The sequence below is a fragment of the Cricetulus griseus genome, chromosome 2, assembly GCF_003668045.3.
Source record: "Cricetulus griseus strain 17A/GY chromosome 2, alternate assembly CriGri-PICRH-1.0, whole genome shotgun sequence".
NCBI classification, from domain to species: Eukaryota; Metazoa; Chordata; class Mammalia; order Rodentia; family Cricetidae; genus Cricetulus; species Cricetulus griseus.
The window spans coordinates 368,423,951-368,447,668 of record NC_048595.1 but is presented as its reverse complement, the minus strand read 5'-3'; the positions used below and the strand labels follow the sequence as shown (position 1 = coordinate 368,447,668).

General features: G+C 50.1%; 1 protein-coding gene across 2 annotated transcripts in view; it reads right to left on the bottom strand.

The window, feature by feature from the left end:
• Positions 1-12,674, bottom strand: part of Slc12a7 (solute carrier family 12 member 7) — a 54,800-nt gene extending 42,126 nt beyond the window's left edge. Inside the window, exon 1 of one of the 2 annotated variants that reach the window (XM_027400147.2) lies at positions 12,551-12,674. In XM_027400147.2, coding sequence (XP_027255948.1) covers positions 12,551-12,674 — 124 coding nt within the window. Of the gene's footprint in view, positions 1-12,073; positions 12,194-12,550 lie in introns of those variants that run through there. The other variant, XM_035440651.1, reaches the window with a different exon arrangement.
• Positions 12,675-23,718: the final 11,044 nt, after the last annotated feature.

Genomic DNA, 23,718 nt, shown 5'->3' with positions numbered 1-23,718 from the left:
CACACCTTTAATCCCAGCAAGGACGCAGGCTGATCTTTGTGAGTTTGAGGCCAGCCTAGTCCACATGGCAAGTTCCAGGATATCCAAACTACACAGAGAGACCCTATCTCACTAAACAACAATGAAGAAAATTAACAACAAAAAAAACCAACCAACAAACAAAAAGAAACATGACAAATAAGATTCTAAAACAAGGGTCTTCAGCCACAAAATCTAAAACAGAACAAGTGAGCTATGGGTGCATTCCTCTCCTCCCGGCAAACCTTGCTCATGGAAACAACACAAAGGTGAAGACTACTTGGCTCAGCTGCAAGCCCCCAGAGCCTCTAACTCAACAGACCCAAAGGACCCAGGACACAGAAGAGAGGACAACCTAAAGTACTGAGGGCATTTTCCTTTAGAGTACAGGGGTGCACCAACCATGGAGGCATGCATTTCTGTCAAGCCTTCCAGGTTAGATGGTGCCTGCATTGGCAGCGTCACACATAAAACTAGTACAGAATCAATTGCAGCCAAGATGCTCAAAACCAAGGGAGGCCAGCCAGACTCCTAGAAATTTTGTGCCACATGCAGCTACCTTCTGACATCTGTATCCTGCACATGTAAGGGTCTCAGGCAGCTCCGGCAGCCAGTGACTCTAGAATCCCTCAATGTCCCATTTGGCAGCAAAGGTCTGCCCTTCCTGTGTAACACCTGCAACCTGCCAGCTGATGCCTCAGCAGCTAAGGACCTTCCAGGAGCAGCTGGCCTGAACAGAAACCAGAGATGGACAGAAGAGGAGGAGTATCCGTAAGTCTCATGTCATTTGTTGAATTAGAAGAAGAAGAAGCCGCCAAAGCTTAAGAAGCAACTGTGGATGATTCAGGGAAGAGACAAGGCCAGCCAACTCTCTAAGAAAAATTCCTAGAGTGGAGATAGTGCAGAGGGGGGTGCTCAGACATCTGTGCCCAGTGATCAAGACAACCACCACAGTGATGAATCCTGGGACAGTGAATGACCCAATATGATATTGGAAGACAGGCACTCATCCCCTGAATCCTTTCTCCCCAGACACAGACCCCCAGGACCTCAACTCCCAGGACTGTCAGGTTATGAGAAATGCATGTGAGAAATTCTCACAGCTAAAGACAACTAGGTATCCTGAGGACTCATGGGACAGGATCAGGACACTAAGACCTCTGCTCTTCCAGAGGACCAGGGTTCAAGTCCCAGTACCACAAGGTGACTTACAACTGTAACACTAGTTCCAGGACATTCAACGCCCTCTTCTGGCTTCCATGGGCACCAGACACTCATGTGGCACACATACATATGTGTAGGTAAAACATGGAAACCCCACAGAACCCTAGGCATCAGTGGACAGACATGCTCCAGAATCATGGCTCTTTAGTGGTAACTAGTTCCAGCATAGACTACAATCCTGTCATGAGGTCATGCTGGAGTGTATCATTCCTTCCTGGTACCCAGGGAGTCCAAGGCTCCTCCTCAGTCACCGCAACAACCCACCGACCTAGGAACCCCCTTGTTGACCTGGATGGTCAGGGTTTCTAGGCATCCTGTCCATGACATAAAGGGGCTTGGCCACTGTCACTTGCTACTCTCCTCACCACACAAGGTCTGGCGGTTCCATGGACACTGTCTACAAGCCCATCTATCCTCAGAGGCTGCAGTTCTTCACAGAGGAAAATCCACTCCAGGGCTTCCCATGATAACCAACACCATCTGGTCAATGGGCCCACAGAGATCACCGAGTTTTCTTATAAGCCAATCAAATGCTTCAGGAAGACATGTTGTAAGCTGCCCAAAACTCTGGCCAGCTCTGACCTCCACCATGAAGTCTACAAGGATGTGTTTCAACTTGGAGAAAAGGCTTCCCCCTTGGTTTTCCATTTTGTCATCTTATGTGGGGGCACTGTGTCTGCCTAGGGACAGCTGCTCATGTATGCCTACCAGCTATAGGCTGTCCCTGCTTTAACGATGTCCAGCTGAGGCCTGATGCATTTTAAAGTGCATGAACATGGCCAGAGATAGTTGCAAGCACAAAGCTGGGAAAAGCCACCTAAGGTTGGGTTTGGATGTGACTTACCTATGAAAATGCAAATTTGCTGACTTTTAACAAAGACCTGAACCTTCCATCCCCTACTCAGAAACCCTTCAAACACCTTCCCATTAAGACCCTTGTCCTCAAGAACAGCCTCAGGTCTAGCTTCTCAAATATGCCTTAATGGATTCCTCTAAGGAATGTAAATGCAACACAATGAACAGTGCCCTCTGGTAGCAGCAGTCTCAAGAGTCAGGTCCCATTGAAGGAGGGGCAACAGACTTTAGGGACTCTGTCCCTTCAAAGAATCTGACTATATATGTAAGAGAAATATGTGCATAGGCCAGAGGTAGCCAGGGTCCTGGGCATAGGAGGAGACAACCTCTCCTACCAGACAAACATCAGCTATTTGTGGAATTCAGCCAAGTTTCATAGGCACAGACAAGCAGGGCCGGAGTCACTGCTGGCCCTCAGCCCAGGATCTGCTCCTGGACAGCAAGCTGAATCCCCACTCCCCACCTACTCCCTGCAGAGTGATATCTTAGTAGGGAGAAGCCAGGCACAATCTGGCAGGCCCCCAGACCCATTCCCAGGCAACCAGACCTTAACAGCATGACCCAGGCATGGCCTCTTCCACTGACTGTAGTCAACACACTGCCTTCCTCCCACCCCCATTCTTCCTGGGGCAGGGCTCCAAGGTGTCACCACCAATCTCTCAATGGCTCAAGGGGAGGGTTGGTGAGCAACCTCTGAGAATCAGAGCCATATCCCCTGGTCGGCTAAGTAGGCTGGCCAGTAGAGCTGGCTGCAAAGTCCAGCAGCCTCCTCCCTTTCCTGCCATCAAGTGTGGGCGGAAAGTCTACCCAGCTTAGCAACACTGGAGATGGGGCATGGGTCAAGAGGAACCCAGGCTGTGCACAGAGGCTCACAACAAAATGGAGTCCCACCGGGTAACCTCAAGGTGTCTTTTGGCCAAAGGAAAGCCTGGCCCGACCCAGGAACACCAACACAAATTCTCCCTTGTAACTGCGCTGTAAAATAGTTATGTGCTAGAATGGATTACAGAGTCCCAGGGCCCTGAAAGTCAAAGAATGACCAGTGGCTCTTGATTGCCCTCCAGATTCTCTGAACCTTCATGCATCCTAAAAATCCAGCAACCTGGAAAATCCAGGCCAGTGGGACGGACTACAGAGCACAGCTGATGACAGCAAGCCTCAGTCTGAGTGATAGGCCCTGGGCTGACAGCTTCCCACTTTTAATAGCAAATCGCTGGCTGAATGAACACCACATTCTGAAAAGAAAACAAAGGAAATATTGAGAAACAAGAACCACCCACAACAACTCTAGCCCAGGAGGGCCACTTACTTCTTGTGGCATTTTCCATGCACATTCCTCCAGCCCCTGCCTCCCCATCTCAGGTTTCCAGGACAGTGAGGTCCAGTAGGGAGCTGTAAGGAGTCCTTCAGGGAACAGGCCCTGCCCTTTCCCACCTGTCCCAAGTCCTGCTCAACACTTTCAGGCCTCACTTGGCCTGTCACCCGGATTCAGAGGAGACAGAGTCACCACAGTGTGGGGACTTCTGAAGTTAGTAGCTTGGAGTGCTTCCTCAGCACTCAGGCCCAGCCTCACTTTCTTCCCGAAAAGCCAACACCCTTTTTACTTCAAGGCTGTATTGATGATGAGCTGCAGATGGGGCTGTGGCGAATAGGTGGACAAAAATTTGCCCTGATAACACCCACACATTGAGCGGCATCCTAGCCTCTTGGGGGGGCACCTGCCCCAGAGTGGGGGGCAGCCCCACTTCTCTCCACAGGCTCAGGTTTGGGCAGAAGCTGGCAAACCGAATCCATGAACAATGCCAAGGCCCAGGAGAGCTGGAAGACCTGAAACTTTGGTTAGTACCCACATGCACAGCTAGCTGTCTACTCTCTTGTTCACCCCAACCCAGTAGTACCACAAGTCTCACACAGTTCAGAAGAGCAAAGATTCTCAAAGAAACATAAAAAAAAAAAAAAAACCATGGGACCAGGAAGCGGGTGAGGTGAGGCGAGGCTTCCCAAATGGTGCTGGTAAGCCTGTTCCACCTCCTACCCTGGAATAGGGAGGACTAGCCTCAAAACAGGCCCATAGGTCATTGCATTCCTTATGTCCACTTACAAGGTCCTTAGCAGACAGCCTGGGTAGGCATCTCCTCCAACAGGCTTTTAAATCTGAAACTAAAACCAGCCTAAAACCCAGGGAAGCAGGGAGCTTTGCAGCCTACCATCCAAAAGGCTCTCTGCAGAGATTTAGCCAATGCAGACAAGGAGTCAGGGCCCGATGCACCATGATTACACTATTTCCAACACGGTACACACAATATATAACTGCATGAGTGTACACATGCATACTAACGCATACACATACGTATTCATCCATACCATACACCATGGCAATCACATGTACACTGCACTTACTGTGCACAAACATCCCCACTGCTCATCTGCATGGCAATATACATCCCACACAAACCCACAAGAAGTTAGAGCCCCAGACTGTGCCACTGAGGGGACAGACCCCAGGACACTGGGCATCTAAGGAATCACAGCCCTAGAAGCTGCATAAGCAGTATGTAGGTCTGGGGTTTTCAATTTGAAAGACAATGCCCTTCAGGAAGGCAGCTTCTGGCGACCTCACACTCCAACATCCCCTGTCACCCAGCCTCCCCTTCCCCAGAGAGCAGAGCAGCATCAGAGCAGAGAAGAGGCATGCTGTTCCCCAAACATCCAGGTACGAGTGGCCAAGGACAAAGCAGAGGACAGGGCCTGTGCCTGGATCAGCACCCCTGCAGGACACCAGTTAGACCCTCCCAGGGGCAGCTTCAGTTACATACTGGACTGTGGTCACGTCCCTCCATTAAATGAAAAGGGAAACCCAAGAGCTACTTGGCACTCTCTCCTCTGACCTGCAGAGCACTCAGCCCTCCCCAGTGACCATCAGATGTTTGCTGAGCTTCCCTGAAAGCCAGGCCCCAGCCTGCTGGCGCCAGAGACCCATAGAGGGAGGGCCAAATGATGAGAGGTCACAGCCACCTTTGTAAGAGACCAGGTCCTGGTGAGGAAAAGTGAGGCACAAAGAGATGTTCGAGAGTCATTTGCCATCTTCAGAAATGGGTCACCCTAAAAAGGGCACACAGCTAAGACAGGAGCTCAGGCTGCCTAAGGCCAGAGATGGCAACTCCCAATCCCCAGCAAGTGTAGAGAGGCTCAAACCAGCAAGGGAGCAAACGTGAGTCTAACAGTGCAAACACAGGTCTGCTCTGCCACCTCTTTTTCCTCCCTAGAATCCCTAGACCCTTCCTTCCCTCATGGGGGCATGAGTCCCACAAGGTGCTTATGTGGTTCTGAGACTACCAGATCAAGAAGTGACGCTGCCAGCTTGTAACCCAATATATCAGCTCACCTCTATACCCCAACCCAACGGTTTCCTTAAAAAACAAACAAAACAAAAAACCCTACTGAAGGAGGAAACAGCCTAGGTACTCCAGTGACTGGCTGGTAGTGCCAGGCTTGCCTCCCACCTGCAGGCATTCCAGATCCCAAGATGCCAGCACCAGCTGACATGCTTACTCAGCCACCCATACCCAGGGACCCCATAATTAGACACTCAGAACCCCCAAACCTAGATACCCTAGACCTGCCTATAGCGTGGTCACCATGGACATACACATAGACAGAGAGCTGGCAGCCTCATCACCAAGGTGGGCCCGCTATTGAGCAGAAGTGGAAGGCTTATCTGCACAGCCCAGACCCTACCATGAAGAGCTGTTTCCCTCCTTTACATAAAGGCTGGTGGTAACCTCTCTATGAATGATCCCTGGTGGAGACTCAGAGTCAGAACTCACTAGGAACATGGCACCACAAGCCACTCACAGCCCCAAGACTATCTGTCTACTCCTGAGTGTCATCCATTCCTGTCTATACAAGTCTCCCTTGCCTCTGGGTAGAGAAGCCTTCCCTCTGGAAGGCCCAACCCAACAGGACTCACACTCCAGTAGCTACCGCCAGTGCAGCTGTCACTCCAAGTATCACCCAGCCACTTGGCCAGGGCCTGACCATGGGAGCTTGGGAACAGTGGTTAATACTTAACAGTGAACACCAAACTTTGCCCTCTGCCTGCAAAGGCAGGGCTTAATGTCTGGAGAGCAAAGGAAATTACAGACAGTCCAGCCAGCTACACTCCTTGCTACACTGACCCTGCATTGCACACAACTGTACAACTAACAAGAGGGAGGCATTGTCTAAAGCACCAGAAGGCAGTGGCCCTGGTCCAATGTCACTGCCCCTCAACACTGGAGCACATGCCTGCCATGACACTCCCTGGTTGGACCTAGCAGGGTGCTACAGTGGTGGTTCTAAGATATCCAGCAGGCAGAGGCTCTGGCAAGGACACCTTCACTCCCTAACCTCCTCTCCCTCCATTCACTGCCAGGCGGGCAGAGTGTGACAGCTCCCAAATGGTCTTCTGGATGTGGCCAAAACACCTGCTAAGGTCCCATCAAGACAGACACTGCTGAAAGCTCGTGCTGCCTCTGTTAACAGGCTCTGTGCCTTGGACAAAACCTCTTTTCTTCTCTCTAGACAACTCCTCTTTCTGAATCTTCTTCCCGACCACCACAGGATAGGTAGGTCAGAAGCTACACAACTCTAAGTAAGGGGACACTTGATGCCATCTACCAAAAAAAAAAAAAAAAAAAAAAAAAAAAAAACCCTGAAATCCATGAACACCACTCACTGGAGGAGAGTAACAGGGTCCCTAACATTCTCCCCACAGCTGTGTACAGAACAAAAGGTAAAATGAGGGCAGCTCTCCAGGCTCAGAAGGTGATATTGTATCTATAAATGCAGTCGCCCATGTCAGCTGCTCTTCAGCCAGTCTAACACTCAAAGCAGCTCGTAGATTATATATAAAACACCTGTACTAGAAATAGCAGGTAACTCCACAGGACCACACCCAGCACAAACAGGTGAATAAGTGTGCTAAGAACACACAGCCTAGTAGCCACTGAGCAATGCTACCCATTGCAGGCTTCTTTTTTTCTAAGGAAAGCCTCTTCACACTAGAGTTCATAGGGGCCCTGCTCTGCTGGGTTGTCTCAACCCCTGTGGCATGCACACACTTGTACAGGGCTCTACCTGCCAAGCTCAAGGCCATCTTTCCTATGGAATTCCCCTAGTCACCTCAGCACCCCGTGGCTACCCTGACTCACCATCAAAAGCCAAGTTTATCTTCAGCCTAGGCCCTTCACATGTCCTCTAAGGCTATATATAAGGCTGCATTTCTGGAAGCCAGCCACTTGTTTGTCTCTGCCACCACTGGCGAATGGTTCACATCCATCCCTCGAACACCCTACATCAAGGGTCCTAATTGCTCCCCATGTCCCAAGGAATGCATGCCCACTCTCCCACTGCTCCTGCAGGCAACACATCAGCATCCGCAGAACCCTGAATGTATCTCCTTGACACCCAGAGCTCACTCTCCATCCCATATCGTACCACAAAACATATTAGGCTCCTGCTGTACCAGGAAGAGGCAGGGAATCCCTCTATCTACACCCAGATGCACCAGACCCAAGAGGGCCACAGCCTCAGTAGATGATCTTTCTAGGTCAACGTGACTGCAGTGCCCACTTCCCAGGCAGCCCAAGTCTGCTTGGCGTCAAGGGGCATGGCATTATCTTGAGCCATTAGAGGACCCTTCATCACAGGAGGTGGCTCTTCAACTCTTGGAGCAGTTCGGACATTCACCCAGCAGAGTGGACAAAAACCTTGGGCAACATTCCAGAAAAGCATTTTCAGGCCCAGGAGAACCTCATGTTACAAAAAAAAAAAAAAGATAATGGCTGGGTGGCTGGGGAAAGAGTCAGACTCAGAACACACAGGTACCTTACTTATCACTCTGGAAGGTCGTAACAGGAAGAATTGATACCCAAACACTTAGTCTGACCATAGAAAAGGTCAATGCCTAATACCTGTAGCCTTCTATTGGGGAGGAACCAGACCCTCTACCCTCATGTGCACACACAGTGCTTATATGCATGCTCACACACATGAACATGGGCTAGGCAAGACAGCTGGGTGCTGACACCTGTATACCACTCATTCCTAAAGGAAGGGTGTGTTGCATGGATACAGTTGGGAGGAGGCAGGACACAGCCCACAACCATCTGGGTTCCCAGAAGTCACCTGCTCAGTGAGATCTTTTGTTTCCCTCTACCTGTTTTGTAGAGCTCTATCTTACAATATTGGGGATCAAACCCAATGCCCCAAGGCAAGCGTCCTACCACTGAACAATAACTCTAGCACCACCTTTGGTTTGAAAAGGTATACAGACTGATTCCACACACGTCAGATGTTGCTATCTCTGTGAATAACCCTCAGCCCCATCTTTAAGACTCCCCAATAAGCCGGGCATTGGTGGTGCATGCCTTTAATCCCAGCACTTAGGAGGCAGAGGCAGGCTGATCTCTGTGACTTTGAGGCCAGCCTGGTCTACAGAGCGAGTTCCAGGACAACCTCCAAAGCAATACAGAGAAACCCTGTCTCAAAAACCAAAAAAAAAAAAAAAAAAAAGAAAGAAAGAAAGAAAGAAAGAAAGAAAGAAAAGAAAAAAGAACCCTCAGGGGGGCGTTGGTGGTGCACACCTTTAATCCCAGCACTCAGGAGGCAGAGGCAGGCGGATCTCTATGAGTTCGAGGCCAGCCTGGTCTCCAGAGCAAGTGCCAGGATAGGCTCCAAAGCTACACAGAGAAACCCTGTCTCGAAAAACCAAAAAAAAAAAAGAAAAGAAAAGAACCCCAACAAGATGGTATTAGGGTCCATGCTCACATGCTCAGCCCATCTTCAAGGACTCCGGGCAAGATGGTGCTAGAGTCACGCTCACCAGCCCTGCTTAGATCAGTGTGACACATCCTTTCCTAAAAATCCCAGGATGAGGCTGTTATTTCTGTCCTGGCCTAGCAGGGCAGGGCCTAGAGTCCCATGCTAGGTCTGTTTCCTAACTGTACTGTTCTCTGAATCCTCAGGTCCCAACCGTGACCCCCATTGGCCAAGTGGGCAGATTATCACTTTGCTACCCCAGCAGCAGCAGCCCGGAGGGACACACACAACACTATCTACTACCCAGCCTACACTCAACCCCTACACAGGACAAAGGTGACTCAGGCTACGTCAGTCAGTGTCAATGGACAGGGTCATCTCTACAGAGGGAAGACTAAGAAGTCCCCAGGTAACTAAGATGAAGTCAGCTACAGAACATGAAATCATGTGGATGGAATCTGAAAGAGGACCTGCAACCAGATTGGAAGGAAGCCTGCACAGACGTCAGCTTTGACCTGGAGTGGAGGGGCCACCAGGTAGTGATTACCCTGCAATAAATCCAGTAAGAGTCCATTGTGGAAACTCCTTTCCCAGGTCTGGGACACCTCACCAGGGGCCCTTCATCTTCCCTGACATGGTTTCCCATAGTCTTGAGATCTAATAATGTTTCTACTCTGAGGTCAGATAAGACATATCCTGGCCCCAAGCAGTGTCTCCCTTTGCTCCTACACATTGAAAATACACCAACATAACACCAAGAATTCACATGCCCTTTCCACTTCTAGAGGAATCTCATGATAAATATAATCCAGGTCCAACTTCTGTCCCAAAGAAAGGCTAAGGGGTGTGATCCCTGCCCTGGGGGCACCATCCCAAGTGCTTCCAGAACATACACTCAAGCGAAGGGCCCTCTGTGAGTGGAAACCAGAAGGTGGAAAACCCGAGGAAGCAAAATGTGGGCGTCACACTTTCCATGCTTGTCCCTCCCGCTGCACAACCAATTTTCACTTTATATGGGTTGGGTGTCAGGTTCCTCATATGGGGCCAAGGACTTTATAAGTAGACGCACACTATCTAGAAGATAGGGCCAACTTCATTTCTGCCTCTAATCTGCCAGCCCAAGCCCTGCCTGGGTCACACAGCATCAGAGGAGGTCAAGGTTAAGACAGCCTACTATATGGGTCAGGCAAAGGTCCACTTCCTACCCTACCTGTTTCCCCGGGATAGAAGCCGCATAAGGCCCAAGAGGGCAGCTGGCTCCCTATAGCCACAAATTCATAGGTTGAAGAGGTTCCTAGGCAGACTAGACAGACCTGGCTTTGCCAGACCCTCATTCTGGTCGAAAAGACACTGGCTATGCAAGCTGGGATGGCTATGAGGGCCCAGTTCCACTGCAGCTTGGATCTGTGTAGGCACACCTAATGAGGTCTCCCAAACTCACTTTACCACAAGCAGCACGCAGGATACATTTCCAGAAAACAATACTTCCAAGGACAGTCAAGGGATTGCATAGGAGGCAGGACTGGATTCAGTGTACAATGGCAACTCCTGTGATCAGTAAAGTTGGCCCTGGCCTGTTGCCCACACATGGAGTAGATGCACACAACAGACCTTTGGAAAACCTTCTTCCTGCCTATACAGGGCTTTCCCACCAACAACCAAGTGTGAGATTCCTTCCCTACCACTGCCTGGGTTCTGAAGCTCCTGTTAGAAACAGGACAAAACCGAAAATATACACATTCAAAAAACTGTGGTGGTACATTAGCTTAAGTTTCCAAAACAAAAAACAAACATCTTTATAGAAATATGAAGTGCTCAAAGCACCAAATTGCAAGTCCTACATGAGCCCTAGTCAAGTTACTCAAGTTCAACTTGAACCATAAAAAGATCATTAAAACACATACACAGGGCTGGGGTTGTGACTCAGTTGGTAGAGTGTTTGCCTAGCATGTACCAAGCTCTGGTTCAATACCAATAGGCAACATATTTAAAAAAAAAAAAAAACAGTGGGTGTGGCAACACATGACTGTAATACAAGCAGGGGCAGGAAGATCAGGAGCTCATCAAGGTCATCTCCAGCTACATATTGCGTTTAAGGCTACGTAAGACTGTGTCTCAAAACAATTAAATTGAAAGTGCATGCTTGTCCTCATGTTAGTCTAAACAGGTGCAGGCAGTAAGAATCCTAACAGTTACTTGCCTTCCTAGAAGTTGAATCCTCAGCCCTGACTGCAGGCACCACTTGTGGGCCCTGATAGTAGAGGGGACAAAAAAAAAAAAGAATCAAAAGGCAAACTGGGCACCAGGAAGGGGGGGGCTGTTGGGGCTCTACTCCACACTTCCCTGACTTCGAGACACTGAGTCTGGGTTTCTAGACTCTGCCTCCACCTCCGAACTGATTTTGTGTGTTTAGCCAGGCAGCATCCCTGAGACTTAGCATGCTAAGTCTATGCAGAGGAAGCCTAAACAGTCATTGAGTGAGATGGATAGGTGGCTAACCTGGGCCAAGCCACTTCCTGACCAAGCACGCCTAGCCTGTGTCTGCAGGCTCCTCAAAGTGTGACCAGAGGAAGTACTGCTTTTCCTGCCTGTATACTGGGCAGTGAACGCTTTGAGGTCACATGAAAAGAGCCACCATCTCTTGAGAACTGCACCCTCTTTTCCTTTCAGACCCCAGAGCTTCAAAGTAAGACATGTGGGGCAGGGGCCTTTTCAAGACCGGCAGCTACAGCTGTGAGTCCATGCTGGGTCTTTTCACCCTAACAGCCTGAGTAAAGGGCCTGTTAGCATGGAAGTCTAAAACTGAGAGGAAGCAGCCAGTTCAAGGTGACTTGCCATGATCTGAGGGGAAGCTGGGGCCTTGGGGCTGGGATGGAGAGAGATCCTCAGGCCCATCCCTACCCTGCGGGAAAGTGAAAGTGCCAGAGAGCTCGGGATCCTGGAAACAAAGAGAAGCCCGCGCTCAGAGAGCGCTGCCCCCTCCCCAGGCTTACTCGGGCCTCCGTCCTTCCCCCTAAGATCCTAAGGGAGTTTTGGCCGGTCCAAGGTCAGTGCAGGCAGATCTGGGATCCCAGTCGGATTTATTAGACGACCGCCCTGGGCCGGCCTGAAGCAAAGCAAAACAGGCCCAGAGGAAGCCCTGTGTCAATGAGACCACCCACTCAAGGGTCTGTACCTCGAGTTCTCTCCCAGGTGCCACCTGGGCCTTCCCTCTTCCATAGGTACCTCCAGCAGCACTGCAACTCCTCCCTAGTCCCGTCAGAGTTGCCAAACTAAGTCGTTTCCGGTGCTCAAGCCTCGGTACTCCAGGCAGGCCATGCAGAGAGGTGGAGACCGCGCCCCCAGGGCTGACCGAGCCAGGCCAACAGACAGACTTACGCTCCCCTTGCAGCCCGAGAGAGATGCAAGACAGTGAATTCTAGGAACGGAACCGACAGGACCAACAAACCACCAGCCCAAGAATCCTCTCCGGGTCCCGGGTCACTCCTCCGAGAACCAGGCAGGCAGGCACCGGCTGGCCCTCCTGACCCCTTCCCATCGCCCCGCTACGCGCCGCGGGCCGCTGCCACCCCACGAGCCGGAGCGGCCCAGAGGCGGCGGGAGGGCCCAGCCGCCTCTGCCTTTGTCCCGCGGCAGGTGCCGCCAAGCTCACCCGACGTAGGGCAGGCAGGATCCGCGCTCTCGGGGGACCCCGGTTCCTCTGTTCGCTCAGCAGCCTCGTCCCCGGAGCCGTCGGCGCGCGCCTCCACCGGCACTACGGTAAAGTTCGTGGGCATGGCTCCGCTAGACTTGGCTGTCGGCGGCAGCCACACGCCGCCGGTCTGCAGCAGCCGCCGGACTCGGGCGGAGGGGCGGGGTCCTCCAGGCACGCCCCGGCCACCACGTGATCTCACCTGCCCGCCCCCACGGTCCAGGAAAAGTTTGCCCGGGGCGGGGCAGGGCCGGGCTGCTTCCCAAATGATCCCGCCCCTCGAGGCTCCGCCCTCCTACAACTCCGCCCCCGTAGGCCACAGTCCCTGGGTTACCCGTCCAGAACACTGTATCCTCAAGGATTCCGCACCCACAAACGTAGTCCCTAGAGGCCACTGCTAAATGAACTGAATACAGAAGCAGACCTCCCTCAGCTCTGGGAGACTCCAGTCCCGCCCCGGAGAACCGCGCCCCCTCCCTCCTCCACACACCCCTGCTCACACACCGCTCAGGCTCCCTGCCCTCCACACCCTCCAAGAGCCGGTCACTCATCATTTCCTCAGTTTCAGTTCTCCCATTCTCACGCCAAACTGCTTGCCGTGGGAGGCTTTTCTCCCACCGCCTTACAGCTCATGGCCCCTTTCTCCCAGCCTGTCTGCAGCTCAGCATCCCTACCAATGCTGATGATGTGGGCCTGCTAACCTAGCCCAGGGAATAACCCATGGCTAGGCTAGCCAGGAGGTGATGTCCTTTGGGGCTTTGTGCACACTGAGGTTAATTCTGTAAGCATTGCCACTCACTCGTTTGGATGGAAAAGTATTCTGGCACTTGGGAGCCACAGAATACTGAGTGTTACAGCTCAGATGGAAAAGTATTCTGGCAACCGGGAGTCAAGGACTACCACAGGTTACAGCCCTGCTTCAGGGAAAGGCTTCCCCAGTCTAACAGCTTTGCTCTGGCAGGGGAGAGTTTCCCCAGCGAAGTTGTTAACAATTCGGGGTCTGGTCCCCTGGAGCGTGGAATTTAACAACTCCATTTTGCTATGATAATGTTTCCCTGGTGAAAGTGTTACAGCCAGGCTCTGCTACTCTCTGCTCTGGCTCCAACAAAAGTTGTTACTTCTCTCCTCACTCCATTCAGGTGAAGGAAGGTGTCACCTAAACCCCATGTAAGAGGTTAGAAGGGAAGAATCAAGGAGAGTGGTTGCCTCTGCCAGGATGGAAAAGGACAGCCACTAACTGAACATAGGGTTTATATAGGGCTTCTTAGGGGCAGAGTTCTCCAGGGAGAAGATTTCCAGGGTGGGGATTGGTCAGATTTCAATCCCTGAGCTCAGACTGGCTAGGTCTCGTGCTCAGGGATTGATTGGTTTTCTGCTCAGGTTCAGGGTCAGATTGGGCTCTGGTTTCAGGGCCAAAGTGTGTTTCTTTCACTGGTCCTGTTTAGCTTTTGGCTCTAATTATAGGGCCAGGGTGTATGTCTTCAACTGGCTCTGATTCTAGGGACAAGATGTGTTTCTTTGGCACTGGTTTCAGAGTGCATTTCTTTGGTTCTGGTTGCAGGACCAAAGTGTGTTTCTTTGGCTGGTCCCTTTTCCCTGCAAATTCCACCCAAGAAGGTCACTGGTCTCTGAGACCTGCCAAGCTCCAGCCTCTTTGTACCTGCTGGCAGTAGTGTCCATGACCCAACCTGGGAAGCCCTTGTCGCCTAACCTCGGCTGATGGTGCTTCCTTCCTTGGGTTTGGTCCCTAAGGAAATAAGGTAAATTCCCAGGGTAATGACAGGAAGCTTTAAACAAGGAGTTCCGGAATACCAACATAGAGGAAGTCATAGTTCTTTAGCCTTGTGCATTCTCAGTGAAAGACTTGTGAAAAACCATTAGCAATCAAATACTCCTAAGGGGAGAACTGAACTAAAATGTTAGGGGAAGGCTTGGGGTATAGCTCAGTAGGATAGGGCTCCCTATCATTTCAGAGACCTTGGTATTATACCCAATACATCACATAAAAAGCCATAGCCCCCAGGTGCAATGAATCACCCAAAACAGTTTTAGATGGTCAAACAGAAACACCTGCGGTAACAGTGAGACCTGCTCACAACATTGGAACAGTGCCAGGCAGGATGGCCTGGCCCAGTTCAGCCAGGTGCATGGTCTGGAAAGCAGCTGCCAGGGCAGTGACCAGACTGGGATGCAGGAGTTTCAGGACTTTGCGCAGACTACCACTGAGAATAAAACATTTCAAAGCCAACTCAGAAAAAGCCATTTCTGTAAAAGCCCAATGGTATCCCACATGGCCTGCTTTCTACCCTCTACCAAGAAGGCTCTTCCGGTCAGGAGCTTGAAGGAAACATGGACCACTCAGGAATGGTCTCTTATACAGTTAATTCCAGCTTCTGTACAGGGTGGGATACAGCTTGCTCAGGCCACACCATCACCCTACCTCCCTCCAGGAGCTATCCATAGCAAATGGGGAGGGAGGGGAATCACCTGTTTCCATAGATCAGCTGGACCTAAGTGGAAATAATGACTTTCTCCTCAGAAAGATGGGGAGGCACTGCTGGGAGGGAGACAGCCCCCTGAGGGCAAGCCCTCAATCACCCAAAGAAGGTTTCAGGGAGTTCAGCACTGAAACTTAATAGCTATACCCTCTCTGAACAGTGATGCTACTAGGCTCATCCCCAAAGCCAGCACAAAAGGGTCACCTGGAAGGATTATAGCCCTTTTGGAGTGAGTAGACCCGGGCACAAGGATCCCCATAGCACTGGGTCAGGACAGAACTCTGCCGGCCCCAGAAGCCCTGTGGGGACCCTCTTCAGACAGGGAACCACCTGACACTTAGTCACCCTCTCTCCCTGCCCCCTATTGTTTTTTAAGAGAGGATCTCACAGCTCAGCTTGGCCTCAAATTTCAATATATAGCCAAAGATGACTTTGAATTTCTGATCGTCTTGCCTCTACCTCTCAAGTACTGGGATTACACACATGTGCAGACATGCCCAGTTATAGTTCACTTTGTCTCTCAGACCCATTTCCTGTGGCTGACTGACCACACAGCAAGGTCCATTACTGTACCTACAAGCTGAGGAACTCAGACAATACTAGGCATTACACACAGTGAAACTAAGGAGGACTATGGAGGCACCCATTCATGTATGCTGGGAGTTCAAGGGGCAAGGGGGTATCCACTGAGCTTGGCATGAGTGTGCATGCTCATGCTATAGGCATGTACAGTACATGTGCCAACCTCCTCTGTGGGCCCTTCTACCTTCTGTGCCAGAGGGTCTGTCACTGGTTTGGAACTTTGACACAGAGCCCAATCTAACTAGCCACTGAGCTTCCAGGGAGCCACCTGTCTCCACCCACCATCTCCCAGCAGTGCTGGGATTACAAGTATGAAGAAGTACCCAGATTTCTGTGTGGGTTCTGGGGTTCAGTAAAGCACTTGCAACCAGGCCATCTCCCCAGTTCCTCTGAAGTGCTTTTAAAGCACAAAATCAAGAAATAAGATGCAAAGACCTGGCTCTCCTGACACCTTCTTCCCTAGCCTAACCCTCAGAGATGAGTCTTCACAGAGACCAGAGAAGCCACACTGAAGCCCTGATACCCAGGTGTTGCTGAGCTCGGTGGTTCAGTGCAGGTTGAGCTGCTGTTGTCTCCAATCCCCGATGATAATGGTATCACCCACTCCAAGCTGTTAGCTTCAAGGAACCATGGCACACAGTCCTGAAAGTAAGAACTAGTACCATGCATATTCCAGGCGCCCTCATGACCTTGTTGAGGGTCAATGTAGATGCTTGCTATGTTGTCCACCTGTGGTTTGAATTGGAAATCCCAAACCTGAAGACTACATAGGAGACACTTCCAGCACAGGGAATGGTCATATTTTAACCTGATCTGGTAGGAACAGGGATTGTGTGCACAGAATTCAATTCCAACAGCAGAAGTGGGTCTCATTATACTTTGACTGCCCTCAGGAAGAGGAAGGAAGTTGATCCAGCCTTGGAAAGCACAGAACTATTCACCCAGTTTCTAAGTAACCTCAAAGTCCAAAGCTATGCTTTGTATTATAACAGATTCCAGAACCACCTAACCCCGTGCCCTGCACCATGCCCAAACAACTGCCTGCTAGACTGCAAGTTCCACACTTAAACTTGGCAAGGAGAGACCTGGGTTATTTCTGACACATCCCTTTGTCAACAGAACAGGGCAAGCCCAAAAATGTTTGTTAAATAACAAAGGCAACATAGTATAAAAGAACTCATCTGGTCCCCAGTCCATGAAAAAGGTGCCTGCCTCCAAGGCCTGGATTTCTACAATCAGAATTCTCAGACAGTGGTCTGTCCCACACAGTGATCTGGCCCCATGGTGACCAGCCTGCACCACGGTCAGGAAGAGCCACAACCCTACCTCCCCTGCAGTTCACAACCTCTACAGCCACACTGGATGGGGAAGGGGTCTAAATTCAAGGCCAGTACTTATCCTTTCAGCAGGACAACAGTTTAACATTTATTTTACTTCAGGTAGACTTGATGCTCTTCAATTCCCCTGGGAATTCCTGCCTGCCCCCACTCCGTGTGTGTGTGTGTGTGTGTGTGTGTGTGTGTGTGTGTGTGTGTGTGTTCTGTAAGTTCTGTTCCTCTAGAGAACCCTAATACACAGCCTAAGCCCTTTTTGTAAATAGCTCCAAATACCCTGGAAGAGAAGACAGACATCTGTAGGCATAGTGATAATATAATGCCTATTTTGTGGGTCTCAGGGCAGCCAAGTCACTTGCTGAAGGTCACACATCCAGCAGAAGGACAGCAGGGCCAGGATAAGGAAACAAATTCTAGGACCCTGGAATAAATGGAAGGGCCTGGAAGTCTCTGCCCATCGGTGCCCTGCCCAGGCTGCCCTCAGGAAATGAGGAGGTTATGCTGGGAAAAGCAGTAAGGTGCCTATCCCGGCCTCAGAATGGATGCTCACTGTGACATCCAGTGACTTGTGGGTGGTGGAATGCCTAGAAGATTAAGTGTGGCTCCTGCATGACAGGATGAATCCCATACCAACCTCCTCAGCCCAGCTGTCCACTCCAAAGTCACAGCTCCAAGGGGACATCACAGCTGTGACTGTGCACACAGTAGGACAAATGTCTCAGGCTATAGAGATAGGGCCAGCTCTCCCTGCTCCCCATAGTACTCTTTTCCCCTCTATCCCTGCATGATCTAGAGTCAGTGTTTCTGACATAAAAACCCATCAACTCATTCATTCTCCTTCCCGTTGACTTGAAGATCAGGATATGCTGACCCTCTGACCAAGCCAGGCCCCTCCCCTTGTGGACAGTCCAAGGCCAAGGAGACTTTGACTTTGGAGGTGAGGCTTAACAAACCTACTCAGTGTCAGAATCCTGGCTGACATCCACCCAAATTGAAGATCCCTCCTTGCAGGGTGGCTGTGGCCATCAGGATGTCACATGTCACATACCAGTGACTGTTAAAAACATCTACTCTGAGCTGGCAAGATGGCTTGTTGGGCAAAGGCCCTTAGCCACTCAAGGCTGATGACCTGAGTTTGATTCTCAAGACCCAAGTAAAGTAGGAGAGAATAAAGTCACAAAGTTGCCCTCTGTCTTCCACATGGTGCCGCGGCATATCCCTGCTCAACATCACTCACATATAATAATGAGTAAAAAAGAAAAAAAGATTAATCTAGTCATTTGATTGCTTTTTCCTGGTTGCGGGGAGGCTTGGTTTTCTGAGGGGGTGTTTGTTTGCTTGCTTATTTTGAAACAGGGTTTTGATGCATAGTCCCCACTGGCCTGGCACTCACTATGTAGACTGGGCTAGCCTCTGAACTTCCTTCAGCCTCCTGCTTCTGACTCCAAGTGCAGGGGATTACAGGCATATATGACCACACAGCTATGCTTTTTCTTTTTTAAAAGAATTAAAAGATTGAAAAAAATGTAAATAACACAAATATTAATCTCATAACTCTAGGGCATAGTTCTGTGGCCTGAAATGCTTCCCACAGCTATACAGCATCGCCATGACCCATCTCTAGCACTCCCTCTTCTTCTCAAACTGCAACCCTGTTCCCTAGAAATCCCAGCTCCCCAGCGCCTGACCCTCCATTCTTCTGGTGGGGTCTCTAGGTCTCCTGTGAGTGGAGTCACACATTTGTCCCTTTGTGGCTTGAATCACTGAGCACAATGCCCTCCAGGCTTGTCCCTGGTGCAGTTTGTGTCAGAGTGTCCTTCCTTTCCAGATCCAGTCACATTCGGACTCCTAGCCATTGTGAATAATTTTTCCTGCTAAATGAGTTCCCACTAATGAGTTCCCAGGAACAGAACAGTTCCCTGGCTTACATATCTAAGGAGAATAAAAGTGGTTTTAAAGGATCGTACATACAAAAATACTTCACAATCCTTTAAGTTGACCAGATGTCACTGCCCAGAGATAAGCCGGCTACCTCCCACCATGATCTCGGTCCTATTATTAACCTAGCAGTGATATGCTAATACAGGCCTGTGACAAAGGTCACTCTTTGGTTGCAGGCAGGTGGAGATGGCCAGTCTTACAAACTCTTGGGGTATGTTGATGCTGCACAGAAAGGCACCTCAGCACCTCAGCAAACAGGGCAGAAACTGGAGGGGCCATAGGTGGTAACCCTAGGTTCTTTCACACTGGGGCTCGGACATCTTGCTCTGCAGCCCTGCTGGGAAATAATGCCAGCCCCTCAAAACCCAGAGGATCCATCCTGAATCCCAGAAGAAGGACTTCCAGGTGAGTAAAAGCTGTCCAGCCAGGTTTTGCACCCTGAGGGACAGCCACTCAGCAAGGCGACAGGGCAGCTGAAGACTGAGGCACTATGGGTAGTCCCTCCGCCACAGGCTGGGGAATACTCAACCTCTGAGCATCTTTGTGTGTGCCAGGGCGACCTGCATGCACATTGCTAAGGACAGTAAACCACTTGCCAAACTGACTGGCTTCCCATCTTCTCGTGTTTTAAAGTTCAAATTTTGCTTTAAAGACTGAACTAAAATCTACCTCTTCTTCCCAGTTCTCTTCTTCTATTTCATTAAAAGAAAAGGAGAAATATGTTTGCCTAGCAGTTGCTGACTTAGACAACTCTCTTGGCTTAATCACCTTATTCAAACTTTAAATATTTGGCTTATGTCCCATGACAGAGTCAGACAAACATACTGTCTGCCATCAAAAGTGAACTTCTTTGTGTAAATAATGCAAGTCATTAATTTCTATTTCCTCGGGGCATGAGTTAAAAATACATTTTGAAAATGGGCTTTGATTGCTATTGAAGTACATGAACATCACATGGCCCTCACAGCTCTAAACTCACTATTCCAGGTCAGCCTCCCCCAGGGCACAGCTGGATTCTTTCTAGGAGGCAAGATGTACAATAGCAGGATATGGGTGAGTGCAGAGACCAAAAAGGTGAATCTCTCTAGAGGCAGGGCTGAGGCATGCGGAGCATTTGCATAGGTGTGTGAGACTCCGAGTTTAAAACCTAGCCCTAACACAGGGAGAAGAGAGGAGATGGGAGGGAAGGGGAAGGGGGGAGGAGGAGAAGGAAGGGGATGGGAGGGGAGGAGAAGGAAGAGGATGGGAGGGGAGGAGAAGGAAGAGGATGGGAGAGGAGGGGGAGGGGAGAAGGAGGGGAAGAAGGTGTGGGGAGGAGAGGGGGAGGGGAGGGGAGGAGGAGAAGGAAGGTGATGGGAGGGGGAGGGAAAAGGGAGAGGACTGGAGGGGAGGGGGAAGGGAAGAGGGAGAGGACAGGAGGGGAGGGGGAAAGGAAAGGAGGAGGGGGAAGGATAGAAGAGGGGAGAAGAGAGGAGGGAAGGGGGAGGAGAAGGAGGGGGAGTGAGAAAGAGAAAGATAGATCGTGGTCACCAAATAGAGGTTAGTTTAGTTAACAGGTACATGTGGCTGTGCTAGGATTGTGAATGTTTTACCATGGGGTGGTGCATGTTTGAGTAGATAGATATGCTCACCCTGACTTAAAAATCCCTCTCTCTCTCTCTCTCTCTCTCTCTCTCTCTCTCTCATACACACACTCTATGTCAAACTTTTAACTTTGTGTTTTTAGGTATCACTTAAGTGAACTTAATTTTAAAAAGAACAAAAGCAAGAATTTTTAACCTCATCTCTTGCCATGGCAGAATCCTTATTTTTGGTGGCTAAAGGAAGGGTGGACCCAGGAGACTGGGATGTCTCCTACCTAAATTACCACTCAGAAAATGTCTTCTTCAAGATGAAGGCAGAATCAAGACCATTTCAAACCCATAAAACCGAAGGGTGCATCCAGGCAGAAAGCCTGGTCCTGAGAAAGTTCAGAAATACAGACCAGTGATATGGGAGCCATGAAGGTAAATCTAAGTCACTGCTTAGACATGGCAGCAAGGGCTCTGTGGAACAGAGTCCAAAACCAGACATGCCTTCGGGGTAGGGCTATAATTCCTAAGAGCACAGAGGTCTCAGTCGCAATGGCCTTAATTACAAGTGCTCTGAGCAAGTCTTGGGCAGCTGTTTCAAGAAAACCTAGGGCCACATCTAAGAATGTAATTCCTACTTATAAAAATTGCTCTTCTGGCATGGGGGAAGAGGAGAGGGAGGAGAGAAAGGGGGGAGGAGGGGAGGGGGAGGAGAACATGAGGGATCAGGAAGGTTGAGTTGGGGTAAAGACAAGGAAAGAGACAACTTGATGGAGGAAGCCATTATGGGCTTATGGAGAAACCCAGCACTAGGAATTTCCCAGGAATCAACAAGGATGACCCCAACTAAGAATCTAAGCAATAGTGAAGAGGCTACCTTAAATGCCCTTCTCCTGTAATGAGATTGATGACTACCTTATATGCCATCATAGAGCCTTCATCCAGTAGCTGAGGGAAGCAGAAGCAGAGCTTCACAGCCAAGCACCTAGCTGAACTCCTGGAGTCCAGTTGTAGAGAGGGAGGAGTGATGAACAAAGGGGTCCAGACCATGCTAGGGAAACGCACAGAAACAGCTGACCTGAACAAGTGGGAACTCATGGACCCCAGTCTGACAGCTGGGGAACCAGCATAGGACCAAAACAGGCTCCCTGAATGTGGGTGTCAGTTGGGGGTCTTGGGCAGTGGAACCAGTATTTATTCCTAGTGCATGAACTGGCTTTTTGGAGCCCATTCCCTGTGGAGGGAAACTCTCTCAGCCTAGATACAAGGGGGAAGGCCTCGGTCCTGCCCCAAATGATGTGACAGACTTTGGTGATCCCCATGGGAGGACTCACCCCTCTCTGAGACCCAAGAGAATAATGGATAATTTGCTATGAGAAGTTAGAAATTTCAAAACTCCAGGCTTGATAGCTGATTAAAAACAAAATAAAACACTGGGCAGAACAAAATCAGAAATTAAGATTAAGAAAAGATGGAACAAGCTTGCGTAGGTGCACCTCTCACTCCACCAGGACACCCACACTGTGTTCTCACCCACAGTGACACCCACACTGTGTTCTCACCCACAGTGACACCCACACTGTGTTCTCACTCACAGTGACACCCCATATTGTACTCTCTCTCCACTGTGACACCACACACTGTACTCTCTCTCCACTGTGACACCCCACACTGTACTCTCTTTCCACTGTGCTACCCTTCCACTGTGGCTTTTCACCTCTACTAGCATAGGAACAAAAGAAAAAACGTGACCTCTGCTCACAAAGGAGTGAGCAGAAATCCGGCCACTGAAAGACCACAAGAAAATTGCTAAAGCCTTGGGGATTTAAGCAACACATTCCAAAGACCCGATGTCTTAAAGGAGACACCACTGAAATCTAACACTGTCTTTTCCCCAGAGTGGGAGTCAGGGAGTTCCCTCCTTGTGGATCTAGAGGTAATTATAAAGGCAATGGAGTGCAGGGGTTAAATTGTGTCCAGAAAGCTATGTGGAAATCCAGCCCCCAGGTGCCTTGCTACTCCACACACCAGCTCTCACCTCACTGTGCTACTCAACCACAGTGGATTCTAGCAAGGGAATCAAAGGGAGGGAATGTGACCTGATCCCAGAGGAACCCCCCCCCTTTTTTGTTTTTTGAGACAGGGTTTCTCTGTGGCTTTGGAGGCTGTCCTGGAACTAGCTCTTGTAGACCAGGCTGGTCTCCAACTCACAGAGATCCTCCTGCCTCTGCCTCCCGAGTGTTGGGATTAAAGGCGTGTGCCACCACCACCCGGCGGGAGGAACACATCTTGATGGGAAACTACATCCTTGTAGATATTGAGTTGTTGAGGCAATGCTGTAGGTGGGCTGGCAATAACTCCATGCCTGGCATCCTCACAGGGAAAGATCTGAGGATTCTAAAGAGAGACACAGGAAGAAGCCACCAGGGATGACAAAGACCCTACTCAGCATGCAGCCTTGCGGGCCACTGTCCTGTGTTCTTCCTTCCCACTCTATGAAATCCTCATGTACCCTCAGACAGAGCATGGACAGTGACAGGCCCTCCGTTTTCTCGGGGCCAGACCTTGAACAAATCTGATTTCCCTTCCAGCTCACATTTCTTGAATATTGATTTTTGAGTGGTGAGAAGCTGGAGACCAATCCAGCAACAACATTTACCATGCTGGCAGAAATGAAGATACTTGAGACATTTGTGCCCCGCCCTGTGGCTACCAAACTATCGAAACTATGGACCCCCAAGAAATTGGAATTTTCTCAGGAATCTCATGCTGGAAGAAGGAAAAGGCTGAATGAAGCCTAGTTCTACCCAGAGGGAGAGCTTATCTCCAGGAAAGAGATGTCTAACAGTTCTGACAACTCTGAAGACCACCTTGCAAGACAGAATGGAGCTGAGATAATGATGATGGGGGGACCAACACCTGGACCAGGACTGCTTAGTCATGCATACATCTTGGCTTCTATTTAAACCTAAACCTCACATCAGTTCCTCAAGAAGACTGGGTCAGGACAATCACTGCATCTCTGGGTTACTCTTCCAAATGTAGCCATACGGAATACATCTTTTTCTGCTCCTCTATATTACTTGTTTGCTTAATTGGCCTGTTGAGGACAGGTGACTTGAGCCTGGAGAGATCCAGACTCTGACTCTCACAACTCCAGTCACAACACTACACTACTCACTACATCCAGATACATTTCTTTT